The sequence below is a fragment of the Leptosomus discolor genome, chromosome Z, assembly GCF_034619465.1.
Source record: "Leptosomus discolor isolate bLepDis1 chromosome Z, bLepDis1.hap2, whole genome shotgun sequence".
NCBI classification, from domain to species: domain Eukaryota; kingdom Metazoa; phylum Chordata; class Aves; order Leptosomiformes; family Leptosomidae; genus Leptosomus; species Leptosomus discolor.
This window is the reverse complement of record NC_141419.1, coordinates 67,972,085-67,999,483: the sequence shown is the minus strand read 5'-3', so window position 1 is coordinate 67,999,483 and position 27,399 is coordinate 67,972,085. Positions and strand designations below refer to the sequence as shown.

At 39.5% G+C, this 27,399-nt stretch overlaps 1 protein-coding gene across 1 annotated transcript in view; it reads left to right on the top strand.

Moving 5' to 3' along the window:
• The window catches only part of HOMER1 (homer scaffold protein 1), a 71,331-nt gene that overhangs the window by 28,535 nt on the left and 15,397 nt on the right, over positions 1 to 27,399 (top strand). Inside the window, exon 5 of the mRNA XM_086479469.1 lies at positions 16,605 to 16,761. Within this exon, the coding sequence (XP_086335595.1) occupies positions 16,605 to 16,761 (157 nt within the window). The remainder of the gene's footprint in view (positions 1 to 16,604; positions 16,762 to 27,399) is intronic.

The window sequence follows — 27,399 nt, the reverse complement described above, 5'->3', positions numbered from 1 at the left end:
GTGGGTTAGGAAAGTTGATGCATGAAAATATTTCGCGACCAAGATAATGTGAACAGTTCATGCCCTTGCCTTCAGCCTGTGATTAATTCTTGATGAAGAGGTGGGGGGCTTTCTTCAGGGAATTTTAAATGTTTGTAACATAACTTTCTTATGTCAGTCTGTTCTGCAGGTAAAAGAATCACACAGTTTTCACCCATCTGTACACAGATGTGCTCTTGAAAGAGACCTCTTCAAATTATGCCACAAGAGCAACTCAAAAGTATATGTTAGAAGATAAAAGCTTCATGTCGTGTGCAAGACTTAGTCCACTTATCTTTACCAACACAAAATACAGCATTTATGCCACCATCTGTATGGGTAGACAAATGCTAAAGAAACTTTTCCAGACTTGTTAGTTTACTGTTTTCTGTCTCTAAATGTACTCTGTAATTATAGTCTGATTTTATGAAACTGGAGAGTAGTCTAGACCTGCATTTCAGGTTACATATTCCTGTCCACATAGAAATTATTGAAAAGGCTACACAGTTTTAGAGAAAGGAAATAAAAGAGAATTGAAGATTTGTGGCCTTCATGTCACTTTTAAGTATGCTGCAGAACAATCTGCATCACTGTCTTACTTCGATTCTTGTGTATTTTACTCATCTCAAGGTTTACTTGTTGTCAACTTTGGATTGTTTTGTGAAATCAGTGTACAGAGCAGATGAACTTCTGTAACTTATATTGTAGTCATGATAGAATGCCTCTGTCGTAGAAGTGAAGGAAGTCAAAGTGTTGCTGAACAGTTTTGAGTTCAAAGTCCACAAGCTAAAAAACAGCTTTAAAAAAAAATCAGAAAGCAAGAGAAAACTTGGCTTTTTGTCAGTTTCGGTATATTAAAATATGTTATAACTTATAGCAACAATACATTCTCAAAAGACAGCCTTACTCTTTTAAAGCCCACATAAACCTGCCCACCAAAGACATACTTTCTTGAATATTTGTGAAATGTGTGTCTTTAATGAAGAAAGATCTCCAGGTGTTCAGTTGCTTGAGTACTTGAATATCTTCCCCCAATTTTTTTACAATGAGAGTGATGAGACACCAGAACATGTTGCTCAGAGAAGTTGTAGATGCCCTGCCATTGGACGTATTCAAGGCCAGGTTTAATGGGGCTTTGAGCAGCCTCTTGTAGTAGATGTCCCTGCCCATGGACTGGAACTAGATGATCTTTAAAGGTTTCTTCCAACCCAAACCATTCTATAATTCTGTACCAGGAATTAATTTCCTGCTTTACTGAGAAGACAGGAGCTAAAATTAACAAGCAAACAAACCCTGCTCCAGCAAAACAAACAAACAAGAAGCCCAAACCTTTCAGTTAGCAGCTCTTTTCAAATGTAGGCTCTTCGTGTTTCTAAGTCACTTGGCCTCTCTACCCTGCACCAGGTATAGTGTGTGTTTTTCCTGCTTCTCTTCTTTTCTGAAAGATCTCTGTGTTGCTGTACCTCATCTGTCTGCTTTTTTTCTAAGAGAAAAGATATATGTTACATTTTTCAGGCAGCAGGTCCAAATTCAGTGGAATACTTGAGTGAAGTATTTTTTAAAAGGGGGGAAAAAAAAAATAAAGTCTTTAGCTGGGTACATTTTAGTGAAGGTGAAGCTCCATTGAATGCACCTGATTGATACTTTGATTTAGTCCTTCCGTTAGTGATACCAACAAGTTACTCTGCCTTCTATGTTGTCTCTGGTGTAATGGTGGATCACAAGATACATGGACTTCTTCTGTGAGAAACTGCACGTAATATATAGATAGTTACCCACTTCTGAAATCTTCTATAGGCTGTGTGGTTATGATTTCACTGCTGTCTGGAAAGCCTGATGATAAACATACAACTATGATGACAACATTAATGACTAAACAATTACTATTCTTGAAACAGTGTAGAATTCATTTTTCCAAAACTCCAGGCAGGATATGGATAAACATACCTTCATCCTTTAATGATTCACATTGGAGATTAAACAACTGATTTACTTTATGGATTTTATATTCCTTTTAGTCTTTTCTATATTATTCCTTTCTTAACTGTCCCCTCTTCTTGGAGAAGAGGTACACTCTGGAAACAGAAATTAATCTGGCTAGCACCATGTTCTGCAGATGTTTAAGCTTAAGACCCTGTCATTTAATTCCTACTGTCGTTTATAAGGGTACCATTAGATATGGGGTAGGAGAATTTACATTACATCTGGCCTGAGTTACAAGATGCCAAGCATCTTAAGTCATGGAGTGTTTCTACTTTGAATTTTGTGCGTTATTAATTGTGGATTCACCTGAAATGCACTACGTGGCTTGGATCCATGGGTTTTGCCATTTATAAAGCGCTTAGATGGTGTTAATGAAGCTCATATGCACTTAAAAATTAGCTAATTTTTAATCAATTAGATAATTTTCTCCTAGGGAATTGATCATGAAAGTCAAAGCCAATGATAACTGTAGACAAATAGTTTAAGTTATTGATTCTTTTCCTGTTGAAGTTATGAGATAGGTGTGCCAAATTCTACTTGGGTTAAAAGGAGGCAGGGGTGAGCGTGAATTTAGGAGGTAGCTGCAGCTCCTGTTCCTTTGCTACCTTTCTGATGCCATAGTTAAAGCTTCAGAATTAGTAACTGTAATTAGCAACTGTATCTTGAGTAGCTGGTACAGGCTACTCCAGCGGTCACACAGAAAGGAGGGTTGTATAGACCTATGTGAATGCTGCTGTCCCCTGGAATTTTTTGCACTCACAGGCACATGCAGCTTAGGAACTAACTGTGTTGTGTCTTTTGACTTCCTCAGTTCAGAGCCAACATACAGTTGTCTGTGTGGTGCAAAGAAATCATGGTGAACTTGATGATGGCACTTTCTGGTCTTGCAGGTATTTATTGATAGGATTCAGCCAAATGGATCACCTCTGCCCATTTCTTGAAAGAATGCATATTTAAAAACTAAAGTTTGACAAAGCAAAGAAAAGCAGTTTAGGAAACTCTCTATATTAAAAATACATAGCATGAGTACAAACTTAGTATATTTTTTTAAAGAATTGTTTCGTATTTAAATGAATCCCTTACACAAAAAATAGCTTTCATTGAAGGGGTTTTTTTCCTAGAATTTATCTGGAATAGAGCTGAATGAAATTCGTAAGCTGATGAGTATTCTTTGAGGGATAATTTTGCATCCCTGCAAGAGGACCAAGGACCAGTAGCTCTTACTTTTCACATGAAGTAAAAAGCATCATTTCAAGTCTGATCCAAAAGATCCATAGTTAATGAATATGTTACTCTTTGGAGTGTTGCTGGTTTTGTCAGATGAATTAAGATTGCTAAAGATTTCTCCCTTATTTAGAGGTAGGCTTGACGAGTAAACCTAGTTAAGGTAGTAGTTCCTTTGGACGATGCTGTGACCTGGGTTCTCTGGGAGAGAAACAGCAAATTCTGCCACATCCATATGACACTGAGGTTGAAAAATTAAGCCCGACAGGGTTCCGTAGTGCCTGGTGCATTTCCTCCTAGGTATGCAACTAAGGCCAGTCAGGTGAAAGGCCAGTCAGGTGAAAGGCCATCACACTACTTAACCTCTCTTAGCTTTTAGACATCTAAACCTGGGGAAGATGGGTTTCATCCACTAAGCCCTCTTTACCAGGTCCAGCCTTAAATTGTACCTCCTGAACATTGCAATCCAGAGTTGTGCTTCCTGTTTTCTGTAGAGGCAGCACAGTGTCATGTTCCCTGGCATTGCTGTCACCCTGCCGTGGCTCCCTGGTGGGCTGTTCCACTTGCTCTCCCTACTCTCTGGGTCACGGTTCCTGTACAGATGATGTAAGCCCCCAGAAGACTAGAGTAAAAGCTCATTGATCAAGTAAAAATCCAAAGTTGCTTTATTGTAAGCCATTTCAGAATGTGTCTGAGTGTGCCAACAGCATTCAGGCTCCACCTGAACAAGTTGTTATTGAATGTAATTGTGTCATGTTGATTATTTTCTGTCACATTGTAGTAGGCAGACTCCTTGCAGTGGAACTTCAATAGCATCAACCCACTTCCTGCAGACACAGGTAGAGGCTAGGGGCAGGCACACATGAATACAGAAGTGGAATATTTTGTTTGTCAAAAATATGGAGTAATTAATATATGCTCTTCTTGGGGTAAGCGTTAGCTTGAAGAATAAAATAGGGAATACAGCTAAATGGAGATCAATGTTTCCTGTAGTTTTCCGTCAGCTTTATGCTTTAGGTAAGCTTTCTGTACCTAGAGAGTCACATCTTTTGACTTCCTTTAATATTGCCGTAGGTGCCAGTGACATTTAATAGAGGCAGAAAGTGGTTTGTGTCGATCAGTGTTTTGATCATGTAACAAGGGGCTCTGCTGAGATGAATTTAAGTTGCTGAATAGCACTTCCGTGAGATGTGGACAACTGACAATTCATAAGCATCATCAAAGTATTTCACAGTGACACCAAACAGCCATCAAGTTTTGTCTGTAATGAATTGGGTTGGCACAAAGCAGCAATGAACTAGACTATAAAAAGTGGGGTTTTAATCATCTCTGAAGCCATTTGGCAAATGAAGAAAGCTGGAGCTGGGTGAAGGTGCTGAAATAAAATGTCCAGGATGCCTAGGACTCTGTTGTCTCAATAATAAAAATTACCCGTGTTTAATTTGTTGTGATGAACTTCGATTATAGGATTGTTGCCTTTACAGATTTTACTCTGTGGCACTGTGGTGTAGTGATGTTGTTCTTCCTGTCGTGAAATGCAAAGGAATTGGTTTCAAAATTAAAGTTAGAATAGTGGAAACTATTCTTCTGGGAGACTGCCACCACATAGGAAATTGAGAAGTAATTTTATTTAAACAATATGGCTTAGACAAAAAAAACCCAACCCGAAACCACAAAACTGAATTGTCTGAATTGTAGTAAGTTATCCAACTCTGTAGTTTACCAAAGGAAGAAAAATAAGGTTTTTTCCCCTCACTATAGTGAAAATAAGCATAGAAATAAAATATGGGCTGATTGTCTGAAGCCAAATGCTTTTTCATGCAGGCAGTACATGATTAAGTTGGCTTGAATTTTAAAAGGATAGCTAAAATAGTTTCCTACATGCCCGAAGTGTGATCTAGCTGATCACTGTGTATGACTGTGACTTAGCTGTTCACTTCATTTAAGAAATGCTCTGAAATTTAAAACTAATGTGATTACATGACAACACCAATTGTGTAGCGCGTTCTTTCTACATTCTCCAAAGATGTTATTATTCTTGTTAATTCTACTTTAGCACTTTAGGGATAATTTGTGCTGGGTGTAAGTTCGGCACAGTGAGAGGCTCGGGAAAGCTGGCTTTTAAACATCTTCATATCATTCTGTTTGCCCTACGCTTTTCCTAGTCTAGGTGCCTTATCAGGGAAAGTGAAATAGAGATCTCAGTATTCGAAAACAAACATGCTGAAACAGTGCTGTGGCATGTTTCCATCATGAAAGGATGGGAGCTCAGCATCTGTTCTGCTGTCTGTGAATTCACAGTTAGCAAAACTCATGTGCAACTTCATACTGTTGGCATCCCTGTTGGGTTTGTGATGAGTTCAGTAAGATGAGACGGGGAGAGAAGTGGGCAGCCAAGCTTTATACTGTTCTTTGAAACTGTTTGCGTCAGTTAAGTGTTGAGCTGGGGAGAGCGGGTCTATAAATTATTATGTTTTTAACTTCCAGTTGAGTTTTTGAGCCAAGTCATCTGACCTATGCATTATTCTGAAAAGAACCTGGAAAAAAAAGAAGGAAACCTAAGATCACTTAGTCTAGACTGAGTAAATAAGAACTAGCAACTACCAGTGAATTAAGGAAGATCTCAAATTAGGTTTTTTCTTAAAAACTGGGATTTTTTACAATAGCGGAGAGAGGGAAACTTATATAGGGACTGCTTCCTCTGGAGTGTTAACCTGTAGTTATAGAAAAAGTACCACTATCAGAGACTTCCCATCTATTACATTAATGATTTTTTCATCCATTTAATCTCTTTTTAGTAAATTTGACTCTAGGATCAACATAGTGCAAGAAATTCAGTCTTTTCTTGGAATCAGATTTGGTTTAAACAAGGCAAATTTAATGCTTCCATTCTCTTCAGAAGCTGGGATGGAAAAAAACATGGGGTGCACTTGTAAGTGCATCCACTTCTAAGTGTTGCAACTTACTTGCAAGTTCTTTTGTTCAAACCTATACAGTCAATAAATGTTTTACTATGATCATGTAGTCCATGTGACTTACTGCTTGTTCTTCAAAGTGCTTCTGACAGCTCCGTAGGTGCCTTAGCTGGGCTTTATATATAAGCTGTTGACTCTTCAGTAATTGTATGGCTATCACAGGATATAAATGACACTTAATTGAATTTGCCATGCTCTCACATAGCTTCTGTTTGCTTAATGGAATAAAACTGTTTTGTTATCAGCATGTAAACTGACAGTTCATCTCCTGCGCTAACTATGATTAATCCATGTCATTGTATTTACTGGAATAAGCAAACTGGCAATTGTAATGCAAAAATGTATTGCACCAGTAGTTATTATTTAATATTGTAAGATAACCTAATGCACTAGCTCGGTGGTGGCCAAATAGTCATAGTTCAGAATCTTTATGCAACTGCCTAATCACATATAAATATGTCTGTAGGTTGTTCTATAGAATGTCTTTCTGTTGCTGGTAGTGGAGTTGTGAGGCCCTGCAGCTGTAATGATTGTTCTGCCAAGTTCAGTGTTTGAGACTAAGACAGGAACCAGCATGAAGGGGTCTTAGAGGCTGAAATATCCTGTGGTATCACTAACTGAAAGTTCAACTAAGATCTAAAGTAGGCACTTGCAAATCCTTCACATTCAGCCACTTGTAACAGCCACTGTCTTCAGCAGAGGCACAGCACACTCAAGTTAAAGCTGTGACAGTACCTAGCAATGCAGGCAGAGCCTTGTGCTGAGGTTCTTGATCCCTTGCGTGTGGTGTATGTCAGATTTACAGTGTTGGGAGAGGTCCCTTTAGCCGTGTCGCTGCTTTACATTTGGCTGCAATTGGTCAGAGTGTAGCTCTTACTGTCTTTACTTTTGTTGCAAAGCTGAGAATCTCTGCTAGCTCCGTAGAAGCGACCTGTAGCTTTTACAGCCTCATGGGTCACATCTATATGGCTAAATAAAATGAGCTTTGGCACTGAGGACTGTGGGCTGAACCATTTCCACACATTACAGCAATGATGCTGCATCTCTTCTGTGCCCATGCAGCATCCTTGCAACTGTAAGACACGGTTACTGGTTTACATGGAGTCCTTTTCCAGTTCCACATGCCTGCAATGATTTGAGGGCTGCGTTGCCACCCACCGGAGTGGTATCCTCCTTGCACAAAAGCATGGAAGTGCATTGGATGCCCAGAACTGTTTCAGATGGGCACGGGAGGGTCTCAGATCATATAAGCCTTGGAAGACTGTAGAGATGAAAGGGTGCTAAATCTGGCTACATGCAAACTATGCTTGGGATCTGTCTGGCCAGCTGATGTGGACCAGAGCAGTTTGCAGAGAGTGCGAACTCACCAGTCTATATGACCTTCAGAAGCCCAGGGCTTTTTGGCCCTGTTTCACTTAGTGGCGGAGGTGTGGTCACTGGGAAAAGAGTTGTTCCTTACGTTACTACCACAGCATTTTTGTAGTGAAGCTAGGAAAGGTTCTCAAACTCACCGAGGTGTAATTGAGAGCATAGTTCAGTGGAACCCTTAAAATCAGAGTAGCACTCAATAAATGAGAACCCAGGTGAGAGAAGTGTAGGGCAGTCAAATGCTGTCTTCTCTTCTGTTACATTGCTGACAGGAGTGCGGATTGGCTCAATGCATAGGCAAATTGTTGTTATAGGTAGGGTTTTTGAAAGAAACATAGGGTTTTGTCTAGCCAGGCGCCTCAGCAAAATTGATCCATACCAATTCAAAGTGTGAATTTACAGTTAAATTCACAGTGCACAAATGAGTTCCAGAATGAAGGTGGTCATAATTCAGATCATTTTATTGTCAGGGTCACTGTGTCCTGGTATCTGACTTGCTGATAACCACATCATCTAACTACTTTCATAAAATGATTAAGTGCCATAGAAGCCCGAGTTAGTTTGACTTTCTTCACAGCTGAATACCTAGTCATTTTAGAAAGTGGGACATAAGTTCCTAAATAACTTAGGTTGCTTTTGAAAATGTAGTTTTGTTGGAATATTTGAAGTATTCAGCACCATAGCAACAGCAAGGATTATGCCTAGTTTAATGAACTAAAAAACCTTACTGGGTATTAGTTGTGAAAAATATGAGATACGTTACAGATACAAGATTAAAATACTTGCAGTGATACTGTTAAGCAATTTCACTAAGGGAACAAGGCAAATCTTTTAATTTTTCAGAGTACACGGTAAATGTTTGGTCTACAAGGTTTTAATGTTTAGTGCAAAAAAGCTAGAAATTAGTTAACTATTCTTGCTCTTGCAAAGGGCTGAAAGCTGTAAGACAGCTTTTGGTTTATGCTTTACGACCTTCATGAAGAGATAACCTAGTGTCTCTTACTATATAATTAAATGACTAAGACAAAAATGAGATTGTTTTTAAAAGAATAAACCTAAAATAAAAGTTGAGCCTTTTCAAAGAAATCAGGGATTTTCTTAGTGCTGCTGTGATGATTCAGGTTAAATACAAGTCTTTTGCATTGTGATACAGTGTACAAAAGGTAGGCATAAAACTGTTCTTAACAGTCTAAGTTTAATGAGATACAGAGTTTAAATGTCACCTATGTAAAAACGTCCAGTGTACACTAGCAGACAATACAAGAAACTTGGAAACGTCATTATTTCTTGTGGAGAAGAGTGACCTCTCTTTGTCCCTGCCTTTAACTTGCGTCAGGACTGGGCCTAAGTCCCTGATTCATAAAAATCATAGCTGAAGCATTAATGCTGTGTTAATACCCAGTCTTCTGCATCCCATGGAGTGCCTTTCAGGAGCTCTTCTGTTGCTATTGACTTTGAGTGTTTCAAAAAGCGGTGAACACCACCATATGTGGGCATGTTTTTCTCTGGCTTTGTTTTCTTCTGCAGGAATACCATGCTGGGTTACTGTAGAGAGTATTGTGTGAAATTTTCCTTCTTTAAAAAGAATTTAATATCCAATCTATTCCTCTGTGATAGGGTTTCATATTGAAAGGCAGTCTGTGTGGTGGTGGTTTCTATGGGTCCTGTGATGAATGAAGGCTGCATTACTAAATACGGAACGTGGATTTAGGTGGTGGATCTAAACAGTGTATAGCCACCAATTTGCATTGCATAGTGACTGCTATATAGTGGAAAGAGTCTGTACCATTACTCAGCCTCTTTGGTCACCTTCATTTGTCAAGTCTGCAAAGATACCTACCTTTCCCCAGTGAGCTGATAAAGGACAGCACAAGAGATGCCTAAGAACAGGACTGACTGTAACAGAACTGGAAAGGCAACTCTTCTTCTGTCCATGGGCTGCACGGGTACTTTGGACGATTCAGAATCCAAGAGCATTGTCAAACTGAAAGGCTAAATGAAAGTGAAAGATGATATATGAAACACCTTGAAAGAAAAATCACAATAGCTCCGTAAGTACCCCTCTGCCCAAATTGGCAGAAAAAGCTTCTGCATTTCCGTCTTCTACACTGACGTGGAAATTGGGAACTCAAGCATGTTGTAGTTCTGAGTTGAGCAAAGGGGTGTGCAGAATAAAACAAAACAATATATCCTGGAGTGTTCAAAACAATATATACTGGAGTGGAATAAACCTTCAGTATCTGTAGAGAATGATAAACTCTCAGAAAAATCATGCTTTCACCTGCTGATTTGAGCCATCCAGCTGCCTTTCTCACTTTCCAGTAGGTGTGTGTGGCTTTGTTAGTAGTCACCGCACTCAAAGTCTGATGTGTTTCAAGGGCCTCCTTCATATTTTTATGCTATGTTCAAATTTGTCATTTAACCAGTCTGAAGAGCTGATTCACAACTATGTTTCCCTGGTTTTGTGCAGATCTGACTCCATTGAGATCATGTAGATATTTCTTATCCCAAAGGGAAGAACATATCTTTCATGCTCTGTTAATGTTCCTACTTCTCTCCCCAGGGGAGCTATCCTCCTTTGCTAAAAATTCTTTTGAATACTCTAATTAAGGATAAGAATCTGTTTGAATATTAATTAGTTTTTCATTGGCCTCACTCAAAATATTTAACTCAAAGCAATTTCCTGGTAATTATCTCTTGATTTTAACTTTGAGAGTATTTGCCCTTTTTTAATAAATTCCAGTTTATCAAATGAGACTTCCTTTCGTGTGTGTCCAGTTAATCACAACCTACAGATAAGACAATAAGTAGTAGCTGTAAAGAGGCAATTTTGTTTTGTTTCTTAAGTTTTCTTCTTACAAAAGCTGTCATTCTTACTGTAGCTTTCCTTCTGTGGCTGGTCTTTAATTATTTAACTATACTATAGATGACTGTGTCCCTCATGTACTTAAGTTTGGAGTCTTTTGAGTGGTTGAATCTGCTGGGCCTGTTCAAGCAGACAGCTTTGTATGAAGGTTAAAATGACAGAACAACTCGAAACTTTTCTTTCTTGCCTCTTCCTGGAATGGTGAGATAGGACCTGATCTACTCCACTGCTCTTTCTTCAGCTTCCCACTCATTCTAGGACTCCTGATTACGTATAATTAAATAAATGACAAAACCCCTTTCTGTTTCAAATTTTGCTTTGAACATTCAAGAGAGAGGGAGAAATTTCCATATCATTACCAAGAGCGTATGGTACTTTGGACTAGCACCAGGACAAACTCTAAAAGCATCATGTTTAAATCCTTTCTATTGTGAAGTAGTTTTACACATTTAATAGATGGCCACAGAAGATGCCTTTTGAAATCTCTGAAAAGGGATGAAATTCCCAAAATGCCTGTTTAAAATTTCTTCTAAATCAGGGCGTGAAGTGAGGAGCTTAATTCTCATTCTCAGCTTGAATAAGAGTGTTTAGGAATACCCTGAGGAGTGTTGCACTCATTCTCTGTGCCAGCAGAGTCAACATCTCTGTCTAATGGGACAGTCTTATCATTCCAATGTAGACAATAGCAAGCGTAGCCTGTTGCAGAGATCTCACCCTTCCAGTCTGGAACCTCAGCATTATCTGAAGCTTATTTCATATGGAGGTTTTCATAAGGATCTTGTGCAGAATTCCTTCCCAAGTGCACCAGCGTGTTTTACATAAACCCAAACACTTGCCTTATGCCTCCAAAGAGAAGAAGCTACACTATTTGAGTTCACCAGAGCTCTTGGATACTACTGTAACAGAACCAAATCATTCACGATCCCTCTTTGCTTCCTTAAGCGTGAAGAGCTGCTCACCAGCAAGGCTGTCAGAAAAGATCTCCCCTTGCTGCCAGCACGGCTATTGCATTGTTACCAGCTGGTTGACATACCTCTCCTGCTGATTGGTAATGCTTACTCCACCAGCCTCTTGGGCTGCTTCCAACACATGCCACTATTTATAATCTGGGCAGCGGCTACAGGGACTCTGCTCCATTCATATTTGTCAAGTCTTATGGATTTCGTTCCTATACCAGATGCCAGTTTTTGTAGTGAAAGTACTCTATTCTCTACTCAGCTGAATTGCTCCTTATTTCTGCTGTGCTGGGACAGCCCTGCTCACCATACACCTGCAGTGCAGATCACAGTGACACCTGAAGAAAAGAATTTACATGCTTTTGAGTAATTGTAGTTCTTTGAAACCACGACTATGCTATAGTAAGAAATCTAGTTTTTAAATTAATTCATTGTATGCAATGAATCCAATATTAAAATCCATAAAATACCAATAAACCAGAATTCTACATACATTTTATTTCTATAAATCTCAAATAAAGCTTAAATCATGTTTTATAGTGTCAGTTCTGCATACAACTGGGCAAACAATGAATAAGCAATACAGATTCAAAAAGTAGATTTCAGCTGCTTTTGTTTCTTTGTTTCATGAAAGCTTCTCTCAAAATAACTTCATTCTGAATGCAACTCATTAATGTGTGCTCCCTGCCCCCTGCCTTTGCAAGCGTTCTCCAACTGGCTAAACGTGGTGACTGGAGCTTTTCGGATTAATTTTCCTTAAGTGACCTACTTTGCAGAGAAAGATAATCATGCATTTATAGCCTCTGGCACTCTATTCAGGTCACAGATGGACAGATAGCAAGGCTATTCCTCAGTGACTTACTGGGGTTGTAACTAATCCCCAATGAGAAAGGAGATCAGCCTGATGTTAGTTGGTCAGAATGCCAATGGAAGATCATTGATGCCTACTTAATTTTCAGGGGATGTCACAGTTAGGCCGAATGAAACCAGCCAGCAGTTGTTCTAGGAGTGTTTTGTGGTAAAGATTGAATTACTGTATGCCATTGATGGTAAATATCTGCCTTTGAATCCTTTCCCTTGATGGTGGAGCACCATGCAGTGTTCTGACTGTGGACATGTCTGATGTTACACACGTACCAGCTACCGTGACCGCCACCAAGGATCAGAGATTTGGGATAGTTTTGACGTTTTGCTCGCTAACAAGTTCTTACAATCCTGTGAACTGTGGGAATAATGTTCCCTGTGATCAGACCTAAACCTCTGCTATGAAAGCGTTTTTTTTGTATAGCGTGACAATAAAACTCATATTTTGCCATTATCTATTAGAGGCCCATTCTCCCTCCTGTATTTGGCACTAATGTAGCAAAGTATGCAAAGCAGCTTGTTCTCTTATTTATTTTCAGCTGTTCAGAAGTTTCACAAGGGAAATTATCAGGCTTTATCTTCTGTTAGGGTATTTTTAAAAGTTGGGTGGAGCTTTTCACTCTGAGAAACAGGCATCAAGCAGGAGTGTTAAGGATGTATCTTTTTTTGAAGGACCGTCTTGAAACTTTTGAGTGTGCCAGGCAGTCCGTGATGTTAATTCTGACAGGTTTGAAGAAGTAACTGTTAAAAATTGTGACACTGCCAGCAAAGGGATGGATGGCTTTCAGCACAAAACAGAACATGCATGCAGGTTGAATTCTTGTGCCACAGGACTGCAATGTGTATGCCTGTATCCCCCAGTGTATACATACAGCTTTGCTCTTTACGCTGCAGTGCAAAGCTGAAAGCTGTATGTATAAAAAACAACCTCCTGGTAGAAGTTGCACTGCAGTTTGGGTCATTCAGAGTAAGTGTTAGTATTTTGTGTGCTTCCTGGAGCAAATATTCTCAGAATACACAAGGAATGATTGGGGTTTGGTTTAGATATTTGCAACTGTTGAGACAACCTGACAGAGCTGTGTATTTCCTATGACAGAATCTAACGCATCAAGCACAAAATCAATTCCTTTTAGCAAAAAGCCTTTCAGACAGGAATTAAGTAAAAGGTTGTAGGGAGGAGTATGTGCAGCCCTCTGGGTGGGACTGTAGTGCAGCTGTTCCACCATCAAAATTCTGGTCATGGGCTCTAGCAGTTGTTGAGAGCCCTTTGAATTTTCCACACATCAGCTTCTGGATCTGCGTGTACCCTCTCCCAGGTGTTAGCCCCCAGCATCTTCTGTTCCGAGGGAGAATTCTCTTTGTGTCTGAACTGTGTGTTTCTCAGTGTTTCTGTGGAACAGTTGATAAATTTGAACCAATGTAGCTCTACAGATATAGGCATCAATGCAGATACTTAGTCTAGCTTAAGAGCAGCCTGATATAGTTGTGCTTTTCTCCAGTCCTAAAATAATTAATCTAAATCCAAATGAATCCAGTTTTAACCAGAATAATTCACAAGGCATAATTTTAATTGTAGATTATTTTTTTTTAGTCTGTCAAGAAAGTATTTAAGAAAAGTAAGTCAGCATTACCAGGATTGTTTATGGGCTATTTTAATCAAATTACAATTTTATGAAACAAAAAATTTACTTCTTTGGTTCTTTGGTTTCCTGGTATGATATCCATGACATGGTTGTGTTGATGTCAGAGAATGTGGAGTTCTGTGAGAAGAAATGGGATAACTGTAAATAGTTGGGAAGTCATGGTGTGTTATCAGCTAGAAAACTAGACTCATTTAAGTAATGTGCTTCTGTCTTATGGATCCATAGTACAATCTATGAAAGATACAGTAGAAATTATTTGTGGAAAAAAAAACAGTACATGGTACAAAAAAATAATATCTGCATTAAAATAGACATGTTTGTGCCCACTATGTAGATCTCTTAGGATTAAAAACTATGGTTGAGAAATAATACTGGTGCCTTCCTATTGAAAAAAAACCCAATTAAAAAAATACCAACTCCAAAGAAACCTTCTAGCTTTTGAATCTAGAAAATACACACTTCATATTTAATGCTGACATTCCAGTATACAAGCAATAACTTAAGAGCTGCTGACTGTTTTCTTGGCAGGGTAGTAAGGGCACTGGGCAAAGGTGAAGGTGAAACATGCCACGAATGTCCTTCACGTTATTACTCAGCACTGCCTGAGAGTCTGTCTTCTGGGACCTTCATGGCTTAGAAGTTTATCTTATATCATTGTGGGTATACACATTGTTAGATTGGAAAAAAAAACTATTCACTTCTCTGTTTACGTATTAAATTAGGATATTAAGTAACCAAACAATTCTCATCCTGTAAGTGTACTGGATAAAAAGCTTTTAATCTGCTGTATTAACATCAATATAAAATCTGGTGTGTATATTTCTTCTGTGAGGAAAGATTAGTAGTAAGGCTCATTTTGTAAGCAGGACTACTAAATAGAACTACTCACTTGCATGAAATGGCTGGAAGGGATATTTGTTTGCCACATGAGAACATCAAGGAGTTGTTCATGAGTATGATAATGAACTGTCATGAATTAGCATGAATTGATAATGAACTAGATGTCTTAGCATTTTTTTACAGAATTTGTTGATCTGCTTGCTACTTTAAGTGAGAAGTAAATCTGATTAGAGAAATGGAATAGACATTGTTACTGAAGTTTATTGTCGTCTTTTGCAGACGTTTGTTCTCATCTTTAATATGTGAGTCTGCTTCCTGATGCAGTAGGATTATCATTATTTTAGTTTAGTCATTGAAGATTTAAAATTTCCGGTGGTGAACTTCTAATTAGTTGAATAGATCATGAAATGCTAGAGCAATTTGAAAGAACCTGTATTCCTCTTCTGAAGGAGCTTGTATTCCTGTTGAAGGGGACAAAGCGGCGTATTTGGAAGGAAATGCTGGAGTGTGGAAGAATCAGACATCACGTTTTAGTGAAACAGTAGATCTGATATGAATTGGTAATGAATGTTTCTTGGTGGCTGGTTGATTTTGAATGCCTAAGGAGTATTTGTAAGAGTCATAATGTTTTTGAACTATGCTTTGGTGGGATGGGCTGTGCATGTGCAAGAAATGGAAGAAAGAAACACAATGGACAAAATGGTGGCAGAATGTTTCATTGTTCGTATGTACAAAGTTCAAATAAACATATAAACTTGCATGCAAAATAGTAATAATTTATAATTAAATTAAGCATATTAAAATATATTTATTGTAATAAATAATCAGATTATAATAGTTCCTCATAATTCATCACAAACCTATATACAAAGTAGTTTTGGCCAGAGTTACAGATCTTTGGTTTTCAATGATGCCTTTAATAGTCAGTTAGACAAAATAAATTATTTTCTGTATGTATTTTCCACCTAGGTGTGAACCTCATATGCTGTTAGTATTATACAAGTAAACATTAATGAGCTATCTGCGTACTAATACATTCACCTGATGTGTCTGAGATGCTTTTCCCTTGCATACTGAGTGCAAAGATAGGGTCTGTGGATGATGGCAAACTAATTATCTGTGAAAAGTAAAGTCCAGTGTTTGCTCAGAGGATAACTAAACTGTAGGCAAGGATTGTTCCTCCATAGGCTACTTCAGTAAAGCCCAACATCGGCTTTCTCTTTACAATAAAGTAGTAATATCCCTATCCTCCTTGATCTTTAGTCTCTTTGCTGATATTACTGAGGAAAGGCATATTAATAGTATTATGGTGTTGAAATTCAAGATATTTGAGTTTGCAAGTACAAATTAAATACAGTATTTAATAAAGAAAATATATTTGAGGGATAGAAGGCTTTCATTGAGTCAACTAAGCTGTAATTCCAAAGCACTACGTTAGCTCTCTTTACTCAAGTTCGCAACAAATCTTTTTCTATAATGTATTTCATAAAGTAGTAGATTAAAAAAGCACTTTCAATACATCTATATTAAAATAGTCGTTAATTATATGCTCATGTTCTAGAATTACACGCTGTTGCTTTTGGGAAGCTTATACAGATTTCATCATCCTTAACTTTTTGTTGAATAAAAATACCTTGCTGAACTGGGAGGGTAGAGGTTGTTTTCCAACAATGATACATCTCTATTTTCTGAATTTATGCTTTTGGTGATTTGAGCATTTGTATTCTCATTTGGATGTTGAGTCGTAGGATTTTTGCATAATTCCATTTTTCCTGAATATTTTGAAAAAAATTGTAAGACATTGTAAGAAAAAAAAAATAAAGGAAGAAACCAGGGGGCTCTGACAATTCTCATTCTGTCTGTGCAGTTCAACAATCAGCAAGCATTGGGAGGCAGAACTGGCCACACTCAAGGGTAATAACGCTAAGCTCACAGCAGCGCTGCTGGAGTCCACTGCCAACGTTAAACAATGGAAACAACAACTTGCTGCCTATCAGGAGGAAGCAGAACGTCTTCATAAGCGGGTAAGTTGAGGCAAATGACCAGGATCCTTGAGGTGGAAGTACTGGTGACTGTATTAGCTAATTTTCAAGTAAAATAAGTTTACTCTTGGGACTTTTTAGGGTTAATCTTTGTGACAGAAATTAATGGTTACTTTAAAGCACACAGGGTTCCTCCATTAGGAAATTCTTTCCTTTGTAGCAGTTCTTTTTCTGCAAAGGGTATTGTTGCAGGAAGAGTATCTCACCTTATGACATGTTTGCCAGCTTTCACTCTTCATTTGATGGCATCACATCTGTTTCAGGACCTTCTCCATAGCGTTACACTTTACTCCCTCTTGCATTTAAGCCCACAGAAACTTGACATCAAATCTGTAAGTTAGAGAAATCCTATTGTAGTTTCCTCATATAACAGAGACGAACAGGTTCTTCCCATCCATGACCTGTAGAAAAGTGAACATAGATTCAAGATCATTATATACAATTAGAGATCTGCTCCCACTTCCATACAGGAGGGGCTGGGATCTGTTCCCTTCACTGTAAATTTTGCAGAGGTCATTTGGTAAATCAGAAATTAGTGCACAGTGGGGGAAGGAATGACAGTGTTTGAGGGAGGAGTAAGGCATGCATTGTTGAAGGCTGCATTATGAAAACAAGTATATAATGTTTTCATTTCTCTTTTCATATGCAACTCTTCATATATTGTATAATTTATTCACCTTTGTCCATATGAATTTGTAATCATAGCTTAGGACACATTTCTGTGCAAAGTGAAGGCAAGATTAGTATATGTATGGAGGGAAGATGTCTTTGATGAAGCTGTATTACTTTTGTTAATGTCAGTTAACTTAGAAAAATATCAAGGAGATGTACTTGGTTAAGAAAATAAAAACAAACAAAAGCATTGCTTTTTTGCATGAAAACAGGTTTCATGAATATGCTGACAAGAACGGAAAGGACAAGTAGCAAACATGGCAAACCTTTTAATTCAGTTTTATCTGCTGTACTCACCTGTATGAAGTAAGGTATGGCAATTAAAGTTAGAGAAATTCTGCAAATTGCGAAGGGTTCTTTCAGACCTGTGCTGGCCTTGTCCAACTGAAGGCTGTTAGTAGTCCCAAGAGCAAGGCTCATAGTCATCTGAGGAGGGAGAAATTTAGCAGGCTACATCTAACTTGTGGATGTGGAAGAGCAGCAAGAATTCTCTTGACCTTGAGAAACCCGGGGAAATGGCAGGTTGTTGGGGCTGTCCTACACATAACTCTATGGGACCTGATGAGATGCATCCCAGAGTCCTGAGGGAACTGGATCATGTAGTTCCCAAGCCACTCTGCATGGTATTTGAAAAGCCATGGCAGTCAGGTGAAGTCCCCGGTGACTGGAAAAAGGGAAACATTGCACGTGTTTTTAAAAAGAGTAGAAGTGTCCTCACTTTTGGAGGGGAGTGGAGGGGAGTGAAGTTCCTGGGAACTACTGACCTGTCAGCCTCACCTCTGGGCCTGAGAAGATCATGGAACAGATCCTCCTAGAAGCTGTGCTAAGGTACATGGAGGACAGGGAGGCGATTCAAGACAGCCAGCAATGGCTTCACCAAGGGCAAGTCCTGCCTGACCAGCCTAGTGGCCACCTATGATGGAGTGACTACATCAGTGGATGAGGGAAGAGCTATGGATGTTGTCTGTCTGGACATCTGTAAGTCCAGTGACATGATCCCCCACAACTTCCTTCTCTCTAAATTGGAGAGATAAAGAACGGATGGGTAGACTGTTTGGTGAGTGAGGAATTGGTTGGATGTTCACATCCCGAGGGTAGTGGTCAATGGCTCAATGTCTAAATGGAGATCAGTGACAAATGGTGTCCCTCAGGGGTCCATACTGGGAACATTACTGTTTAGTATCTTTATCAATGACATAAACAGTGGGATCGAGTGCACCCGCAGCAAGTTTGCAGATGACTAAGTGGAGATGATGGGGTGGGACGCCAGCCAGAGGGACCTGGACAAGGTTGAGAAGTGGGCCCATGAGGTTCAACAAGGCCAAGTGCAAGGTCCTCCACCTGGGTCAGGAGAAAGCAGTTGATATCAGTACAGGCTGGGGGATTAAGGGGTTGACAACAGCCGTGCCAAGAAAGACTTGGGGGTACTGGTGGATGAAAAGCTGGACATGAGCTGGCAATGTGCGCCTGCAGCCTAGAAGGCCCACCGTATCCTGGGCTGCATCAAAAGAAGCATGGCCAGCGGGACGAGGGAGGTGATTCTCCCCCTCTACTCCACTCTGGTGAGACCCCATCTGGAGCACTCTGTTTGGTTCTGAAGTCCTCAGTACAAGAAAGACATGGACCTTTAGAGCGGGTCCAGAGGAGGGTCACAAAAATGATCAGGGGGCTGGAGCACCTTCCCTATGACAGCAGATTGAGACAGTTGGGGTTGTTCAGCCTGGAGAAGAGAAGGCTCTGGGCAGACCTTATTGCAGCCTTTCAGTACTTAAAGGGAGCCAATAAGAAAGGTGGGGGCAATCTTTTTAGCAGGGCCTGTTACAATAGGACAAGGAGCAATGATTTTAAAATAAAGGAGGGCAGATTCAGACTAGATGTAAGGAAGATATTTTTTACAATGAGAGTGATGAAACACTGGAACAGGTTGCCCAGAGAGGTGGTAGAAGCCTCATCCCTGCAAACATTCCAGGTCAGGTTGGATGGGGCTCTGAGCAACCTAATCTAGCTAAAGGTGTCCCTGCTAACTGCAGGGGGCTTGGATTAGATGACTGTTAAAGGTCCCTTCCAACCCAAACCATTCTATGATTCTATGATTCTGTAATTTTTTAATTCTATGATTCTATACTTAGACTGACTTGCAGACAAGGACCCTGAAGCCCCAGATAAATCATTTCATAGGGAAGAGTGACAATTTCCAGTAGACTGTAACTGTGTGTGCCATAGCTGGCTGGGCAAAATGCATGAAGTGTAGTTAAAACTGGTGCTTTTTGCAAAGTGATTTCAGCTCAAGAAATTAGCAGTTGCTGACAAAACAGCTTTGCTTCAGAAATTTTCTAGTCAGGCACAAGCTTGTAATCTGTTTTTATAGAAAGGGAGACTTTTGCTTTGTCTGTCATCTCATTTAAGCTTCTCCTTTGGAAGGGTGGGAGTGCCAACCTGTGCCCCAGGTTTCTGAATAGATGGTAATATAAATTGTGATAAAATTATTTAAATTACAACCTTTATTAAAATTACTATAGTGAAGACATTCAGGTGGACTTGACCACCAGATAGGCTTTACAATGAAGAACTCATCACTAAAACGCAGACATAATGAAGTAGCATTCTTCCTAATAAAATGTGTTAACAGCTTTTGTTGCAAAGCTGAGACAATATAGTCCTTACCTAAGAAAGAAAAGAAAAGGAGCACACAAGAACAGCAGCTGCATTTGCCGTGGCAAAACCCAACCAGACAAGATGGGCAAAGATCCCTTTTCCTTGATGTTACTCTCACTCTTAGTCAAATCTTATTTAACATCCATTATTGGAAAATATAATTAATGAATACAGGAATTTTTAGTGTGTCACTTTGCTTTATATGATACTGCAGTTAACAGCAGTAGTGATGAAGTCTTTGTAACTACATTCATTAATACCTGGTGATTTTTCATAACCTTTGCCCAGCAGATTTCCTGTAATTATTTTGTATTTTTGAGGGAACGCAGAATCTTGTAACATGGGATCATCTATGTTCTTTTGATCACCATTTACATGCCTTTATTAAATGTTTCTGCAATCTGTGACCTCGTGGCTTGTTGGTATCTCATGTAGAATATAGCAATGCTTTGTTCCTATGTCTCTCTGGGCACGCCTGTAAATTACAACAGGATGGTTTATCAAGAGCACTGTCCTCTGTTGGAATGGATTTTAGAAAAATACAGACTTGGCTAACCCAATAAATCAAAGTCTCTAGGCAGAAGTATGCGGGTAATGTGGAAAAAAAAAAAAAAATCAGTCTCAATCTGTTATCCATACAGCACAACACAAGAGCTCTTCTAACCTGCATGCTGGAGACTGATCTTTCAAGTTGAAGTAGTACCCCATTTCAAAAAGAAACTGCAAGTCAGATGCTTCTCTCTTACACAGATTGAAAATAGGCTCTTGAAATGTCAGATCTGGAGACTGTTGGTTTATGGTACACGTGGTAGCAAGCAGTGTTAAGTCACTGTGTTATCTTTCAGTTCAGTTTATCCATTAAGCTCAGTATATACACGTAGGTGCAGTTGATCCAAAAAATGTTCCTCAGACTGGAATCTGTCTCACCTGGGATTATGTAAAAGTTATATATCAAGTCTAGGATGGTAATCTTTTTTTTTTTCCTTGTAATTCTTGGAGAGACAAAACCATGAAGAGAAAGTGTCCCAGTCTTTGGTTTGCTTCTGTAAGTGCTTGTCTTTCTTCATAGGATAAGCACCTAGATAGTCCTATAGACATACTTTTAGTCAGGTGAAATGAACTCCATCCTTAGTTCGTAGAATTACAGAGTAATTTAGCATGGAGGGTAACTTTGGGGGTTGTCTGGTCCGATTCTCTACTGAACACCAGCTTTGAAAATAGATGCAACTCCAGGGCTGGATTGGGTTGCTCAGGGCTGTGAATCAAGTCTCAAAAAATGGGGATCCCATAGCCTGTCTGGGCAGCCTGTTTCAGTGTTTGACCAGCTTGTCAAATTATTTTTCCTAATATCTTATCTAATGGAAATCTGTCATGTTGAAACTTGCATCTGTTGCCAGTTCAGAAGAAAAATGGTGTTTGATCCAAAAGAAATTCTGGTGAGAAAAGTTGAATAGACCGGCTTTTTAGAAATACTCATAGGAAAATTTATTTCAAGGAGAAAGAAAAATTTGGAAATTAGTTTTCATGTTCAGTTGTACTGTCATAATTGTTTTATATGGAAAAGCTGACTGTCACAGCATGTTGCCCACTGGAGAAGAAGAATGTCTATAGATATGTATGAATTGGAGCGATACGCTACTTACAAGATCATAATCTTGTATAAAATAGCCTCCAAAATGAAGAATGATATTGCTGACATTGGCTTCTGTAGTTACTGCAATTTAATAATACATTATCTGGTTTACATATGATGTAATTGTGGTGTTCACTCATTAACATGCTTCAGGTTTATATACAAGTTTTGGTATCTGAGTCATATGTCTGCTGGCTACAGATAGGACAGACTTCTATCCTCTGTCAAGTGGGGGGGGGACGGGAGAGGAGAGGGGAAGTAATGCATATTGGTTAGTAAACGTTGCGTTATTCTTTCCATCTTTAGTTTCTTCTTTATATAAATAGCCTTATAAGTAGACTTATTTACATAAATAGTTTCATCTTTATATTAAAAAGAAATAATATGCTAATACTGTCTTACTAGTTGACTTCTTATGGTACCTTTTTCCACAGTTAGAACTTCGTCATGTTTTATTCATAAACATCTTTTGATTTTACATTACATCTCATTCTTCTATCTTCTTTTTTATTTTTCATTCACTGAGGTAAACTGGCTCTTTTGTCTCATGCAGTACTTGTTGCTTTTTAAGTTGTTTTCAATTATTTTAAGCCCAACATTTTTTATTCTATAATTGTTTTCAGATTTGACAGAAACAATTTTTCTGTGTATCACAGTGTTTATACTTTTTAAAATCACAGAATCACAGAAAGTTAAAGGTTGGAAGGGACCTTGAAAGGTCATCTAGTCCAACCCCCCTGCCAGAGCAGGACCACCTAGAGTAGGTCACACAGGAACGCGTCCAGGCAGGTTTTGAATGCCTCCAGAGAAGGAGACTCCACAACCTCTCTGGGCAGCCTGTTCCAGTGCTCTGTCACCCTCACAGTGTAAAAGTTTTTCCTTATGTTAATGTGGAACCTCCCATGCTCCAGCTTGCACCCGTTGCCCCTTGTCCTGTCATTGGCCATCACTGAGAAGAGCCTGGCTCCATCCTCCTGACACTCGCCCTTTACGTATTGATAAACATTCATGAGGTCACCCCTCAGTCTCCTCCAAGCTAAAGAGAGCCAGGTCCCTCAGCCTTTCATCAGAAGGGAGATGTTCCACCCCCTTCATCATCTTTGTGGCTCTGCACTGGACTCTTTCAAGCAGTTCCCTGCCCTTCTTGATCTGAGGGGCCCAGAACTGGACACACTATTCCAGATGTGGTCTCACCGGGGCAGAGTAGAGGGGGAGGAGAACCTCTTTCAACCTACTGACCACCCCCCTTCTAATACAGCCCAGGATGCCACTGGCCTTCTTGGCCACAAGGGCACCTTGCTGGCTCATGGCCATCCTGCTGTCCACCAGGACCCCCAGGTCCCTTTTCCCTACGCTACTCTCTGAGAGCTCAGTCCCCAACCTGTACTGGTACATGGGGTTGTTCTTTCCCAGATGAAAGAATCTACACTAGCCCTTGTATTTCATTAAATTTCTCCCTGCCCAGCTCTCCAGCCTGTCCAGGTCCCCCTGAATGGCAGCACAGCCTTCTGGCGTGTCAGCCACTCCTCCACGTTTTGTGTCATCAGCAAACTTTCTGACAGTGCACTCTGTTCCCTCGTCCAGGTCATGGATGAATATATTGAATAGTACTGGTCCCAGTACTGACCCCTGAGGGACTCCACAAGATACAGGCCTCCAACTAGACTCCGTCCCACTGACTACAACTCTGACTTCTTTCCTTCAACCAATTCACAATCCACCTCACTACCCGATCACCCAGACAACACTTCCTCAGTTTAGTTGCGAGGATGCTGTGGGAGATGGTGTCAAATGCTTTACTGAAATCAAGATAAACTACGTGCACTGCGCTATCATCATCTATCCACCTGGTTATGTCTTCATAAAAGGCTATCAGGTTGGTCAAACATGACTTCCCCTTGGTGAAGCCACGTTGACTGCTCCTAATGACCCTCTTATCCTTGATATGCCTAGAGACAGCGCCAAGGATAAGATGTTCCATCACCTTTCCAGGGATGGAGGTGAGGCTCACCGGTCTGTTCCCCCTCCTTCTTGCCGTTTATGAAGACTGGAGTGACATTCGCTTTCCTCCAGTCCTCAGGCACCTCTCCTGTTCCCCACGACTTACCAAAGATGATGGAGAGTGGTCTAGCAATGACTCCCACCAGCTCCCTCAGCACCTGCGGGTGCATCTCACCAGGGCCTATGGATTTATGTATGTCCCGCTTGCTTAATTGATCCCTGACCCAGTCCTCATCAACCCAGGCAAACCCCTCCTTTACCCTGGCTTCCTCTGAGGCCTCAGGGATCTGGGGCTCCTGAGGACAGTCTCCAGCAGTATAGACAGAGGCGAAGAAGGCATCAAGTAACTCTGCCTTCTTTGTGTCCTCTGTCACCAGGGCACCCGCCTCACTCAACAGTGGGCCTACATCGCTTCTAGTGTTAGTTTTGCCTGCAGTGTATCTGAAGAAGCCCTTTCTGTTGTCCTTGACCTCCCTTGCAAGGCTTAACTCCAAGGAGGCCTTAGCTTTCTTAGTTGCCTCCCTACATCCTCTGACAACAGTCTTATATTCCTCCCAAGTGGCTGTCCCCTCCTTCCAAGATCTATAGACTCTCCTTCCACTGGAGTTTGCCCATTGATTTTGATGGCATTTAAAGAATTGATTTAATTTATTATTTGCCATTTCTGATTAAGTATAAGATTTACTCATCTATCCATTCAGTTTTTCGTATTAACCTACATTTATTGCTTTCTCTGAGGCTTTTGTCTTCCTTCTTCCATTTGTTCTCTGCACTAATAATGCCTAGAGCTGAAACAAAACAGTACAAATTCAGTCTGGGTGAGTGCAAAGTTCTCAATAAATTGAAGTTTTGTGCTTTCTTCTGATACATTGTGAGCTTAAGTCAGAAATACTGTACTTTGATATTTTGTCAGACATTATATTTTTCAGAAGTTTGCTAAATGAGTATATGGATTTTTCCCTCTCAAATGCAAAGAGATAATGGTTCTGGGAAGATGTGATGCCCAGTCAAGAGCTTAACCTGGAGCTCTCAGCCTTCTCTCCTATAATCTGCTCAGGAGCAAGTGAACAACAAGGATTTCCCTTAAACGAGGTTGGGGAGCACTCCTACACACCTTGCACAGCTTTTTGAAGTTGAAAAGGATTCATGAGGTTAGAACAGCTCAGTAACAGAAAGAAAAACCCTGAAGTGAGCTACTTCAGACAAATTGAATAGCATTGGTGCTGACATTAATCCTGATAGCGCAAAAAGGAAAGGATTGAATGGTGATATGAATTATGGAAAGTAGCCCAAAGTTCTGTCTTTGTCATGTCAAAAATGAAAAGGATGAATTTTTTTTGTGCATGCTCACTGTTGAGGTAAATCATCGTATGACACTGGGCAATAGCACAGAGTAATAACAGCAATGCATAATAATAAGAGCTGCAATCCTTCAAGATCATTCATCTGCAGGAAAAGAAACCTAAGATGAAAAGAGATGAAGTGATCAGGGTATTCCTGAAAGAACAGAGAGGTAAACTCTTGCGTTCTAGCTTGTTACTTTACCAGGATTTCCTAGGAAATAGTATAAAATTAGCCTATTGTGTTCTGATTCTTTTATTCAATGGATGAAGTAAGTGTGAGGACATCTTATGTTGTCATCAAAACCACCTGACAAATAATGGGCCCTGATTTCACTACTGGCAAAGTAAATTTTAAAATGGATATTAAAAAAATTCATGGGCATATGGAAATAAAACCATGGTCATTTTACTGGGCTATTTCTGTGCTACTTAAAGAAAACAACAGTCTATAAAAGCAGTTATTAAAGTCCAGAAGTGTGGAACACTGTATGAGCCATCTGCTTAGATTATCTGTAGCAAATCTTTGCAGATCCTTTAGCAGTCACCTCAACGTTTCCACTAGCTGCATTAATAATTGAATAACCAAAATTAAATATTGAACATGCAGATGTGGTAAGTTGCTTGCTGAATCAGAGCCCATGTTGTGGGCTTCATACTTGCTGAGAAGTCTTTCTGGCACCACTGTGGGACTACTGTGAATAACTGGTTTTATGTGGCCGAAGAAAAACATTATCTAAAAGTTGAAATATGAAAGAAGGTGACAGAAACTGTGGTAACAAGAAATGCATGAGTGGAGTTTTGATCCAGAAATTTATTGGCAATGCACCTTTTTTATGTGATGCCTATCCCTTGTCATCCTGCCTTTAAGACTGTGTCCTCCTACGCCCACTGAGCAATTGAAACATGCATTGTATTTAATTTGATGATTAAAGAAAAAACTTATCCAAGTATAACTCCTATCTTAAGATACAGTAATTAGCCTGTGGCTAGATAGCAGCTTGGTACCATTTGTTTATAAAGAAAATAGATGAGCATTTTACAGGATAGATATGGGTAGCTTGGCAATTTAATCAAAACAGTGGGATTATCGTTTTGTTACTCTTTGTCTATGCATTTATTTGAAAAAAACATATGTGCAGATGGGCCAGTTCTGAGCGCACAAAAAATGGACAACTAAGTCCATATGTTTACATATGCAGTCCTTTCATCTGAAATTGCAGGCAAACCCTTGTTGCACTAGAAGCTCCTGAAAAGGCAAAAAAAAAAAGGCAGCTCTTGCCCAAGTAAGGTCCTAAAGTTAAATATTGACCAAATGTTCTGGGGAGTATTGGGGTTTTCTGTGACACAGTAAGATCTGAAAAGGCTAATTGTTCCAATTGTGATAGTTGAGTTTTTACAAAACATACAGGAATATAGTTACCGTTTTTTATTTTTGAAATTACAGTCTTGTCTTAAAAAAAAGTTTATGTTTCACAGCAGGCTGTAATTATCTGCGTAAGTTTGGTTATCCTTCTTGCAGTGGAACTAGTTTCTAATAAAAAGAAGTAAAAAAGAGTAATATTTTTCAAATTCTTGAAAAACCATTCCAGAGGCTGTCCACTTTCTTTGCATGCCATTAGGGGATACCAGGGGAAAAATACAAGCATTTTATTTCAGGTGATATGTATTTTTTTCTCAGATACACATTTTTGCTCCTCCAATATCCATTTCCGGTATCATAATTTCCGTATTAGTTTTGAAATGGTGCGTGTTGTCAGTCTTGACGTTAGACTATCAGAGATTTCCTAGGACAGGATTTCTGAAATCCAGCCCATACTCTCAGCTCCCTTTCTGTGTGTGATTCCTAATACAAGTAATCCACATCTAGCCTTTATCAAGATTCACCCTTTGCTTAATAATTACAGTTTGCTAAAAAAGACAGTCTCTTTTCAGACAGAGCAGGTGAATTAGGTTATGTTCCTGAAATCAAAATGTGAATTTGGCTTTTCTTGATGTATGATGAACTGAAGGCAAGTCTTTTCTGTCTTTTTCCATTTGCCTTGATTTGTTTTTAGAGCAGATTTGCATTTAGGACCCAAGACTTATTTCATTAGGTTTTTTTCTGGGAATTCACTTTCACTGGATGTGTCATATACGAGATTATAATGTGAAAAAATCCCAAACCACCAACCAAACTACTGTCACTCTGGGAAAAGAAAAAAAGGATTTTCACAGAAGGGTCTCTCATCCCCATCTTCATCTTTCTAAAAAACCTAAGAAAAGTGCTAAGATCCATTTATCTGCAAGTTATAAAAAGCATACTTTGTGGAGGCATGC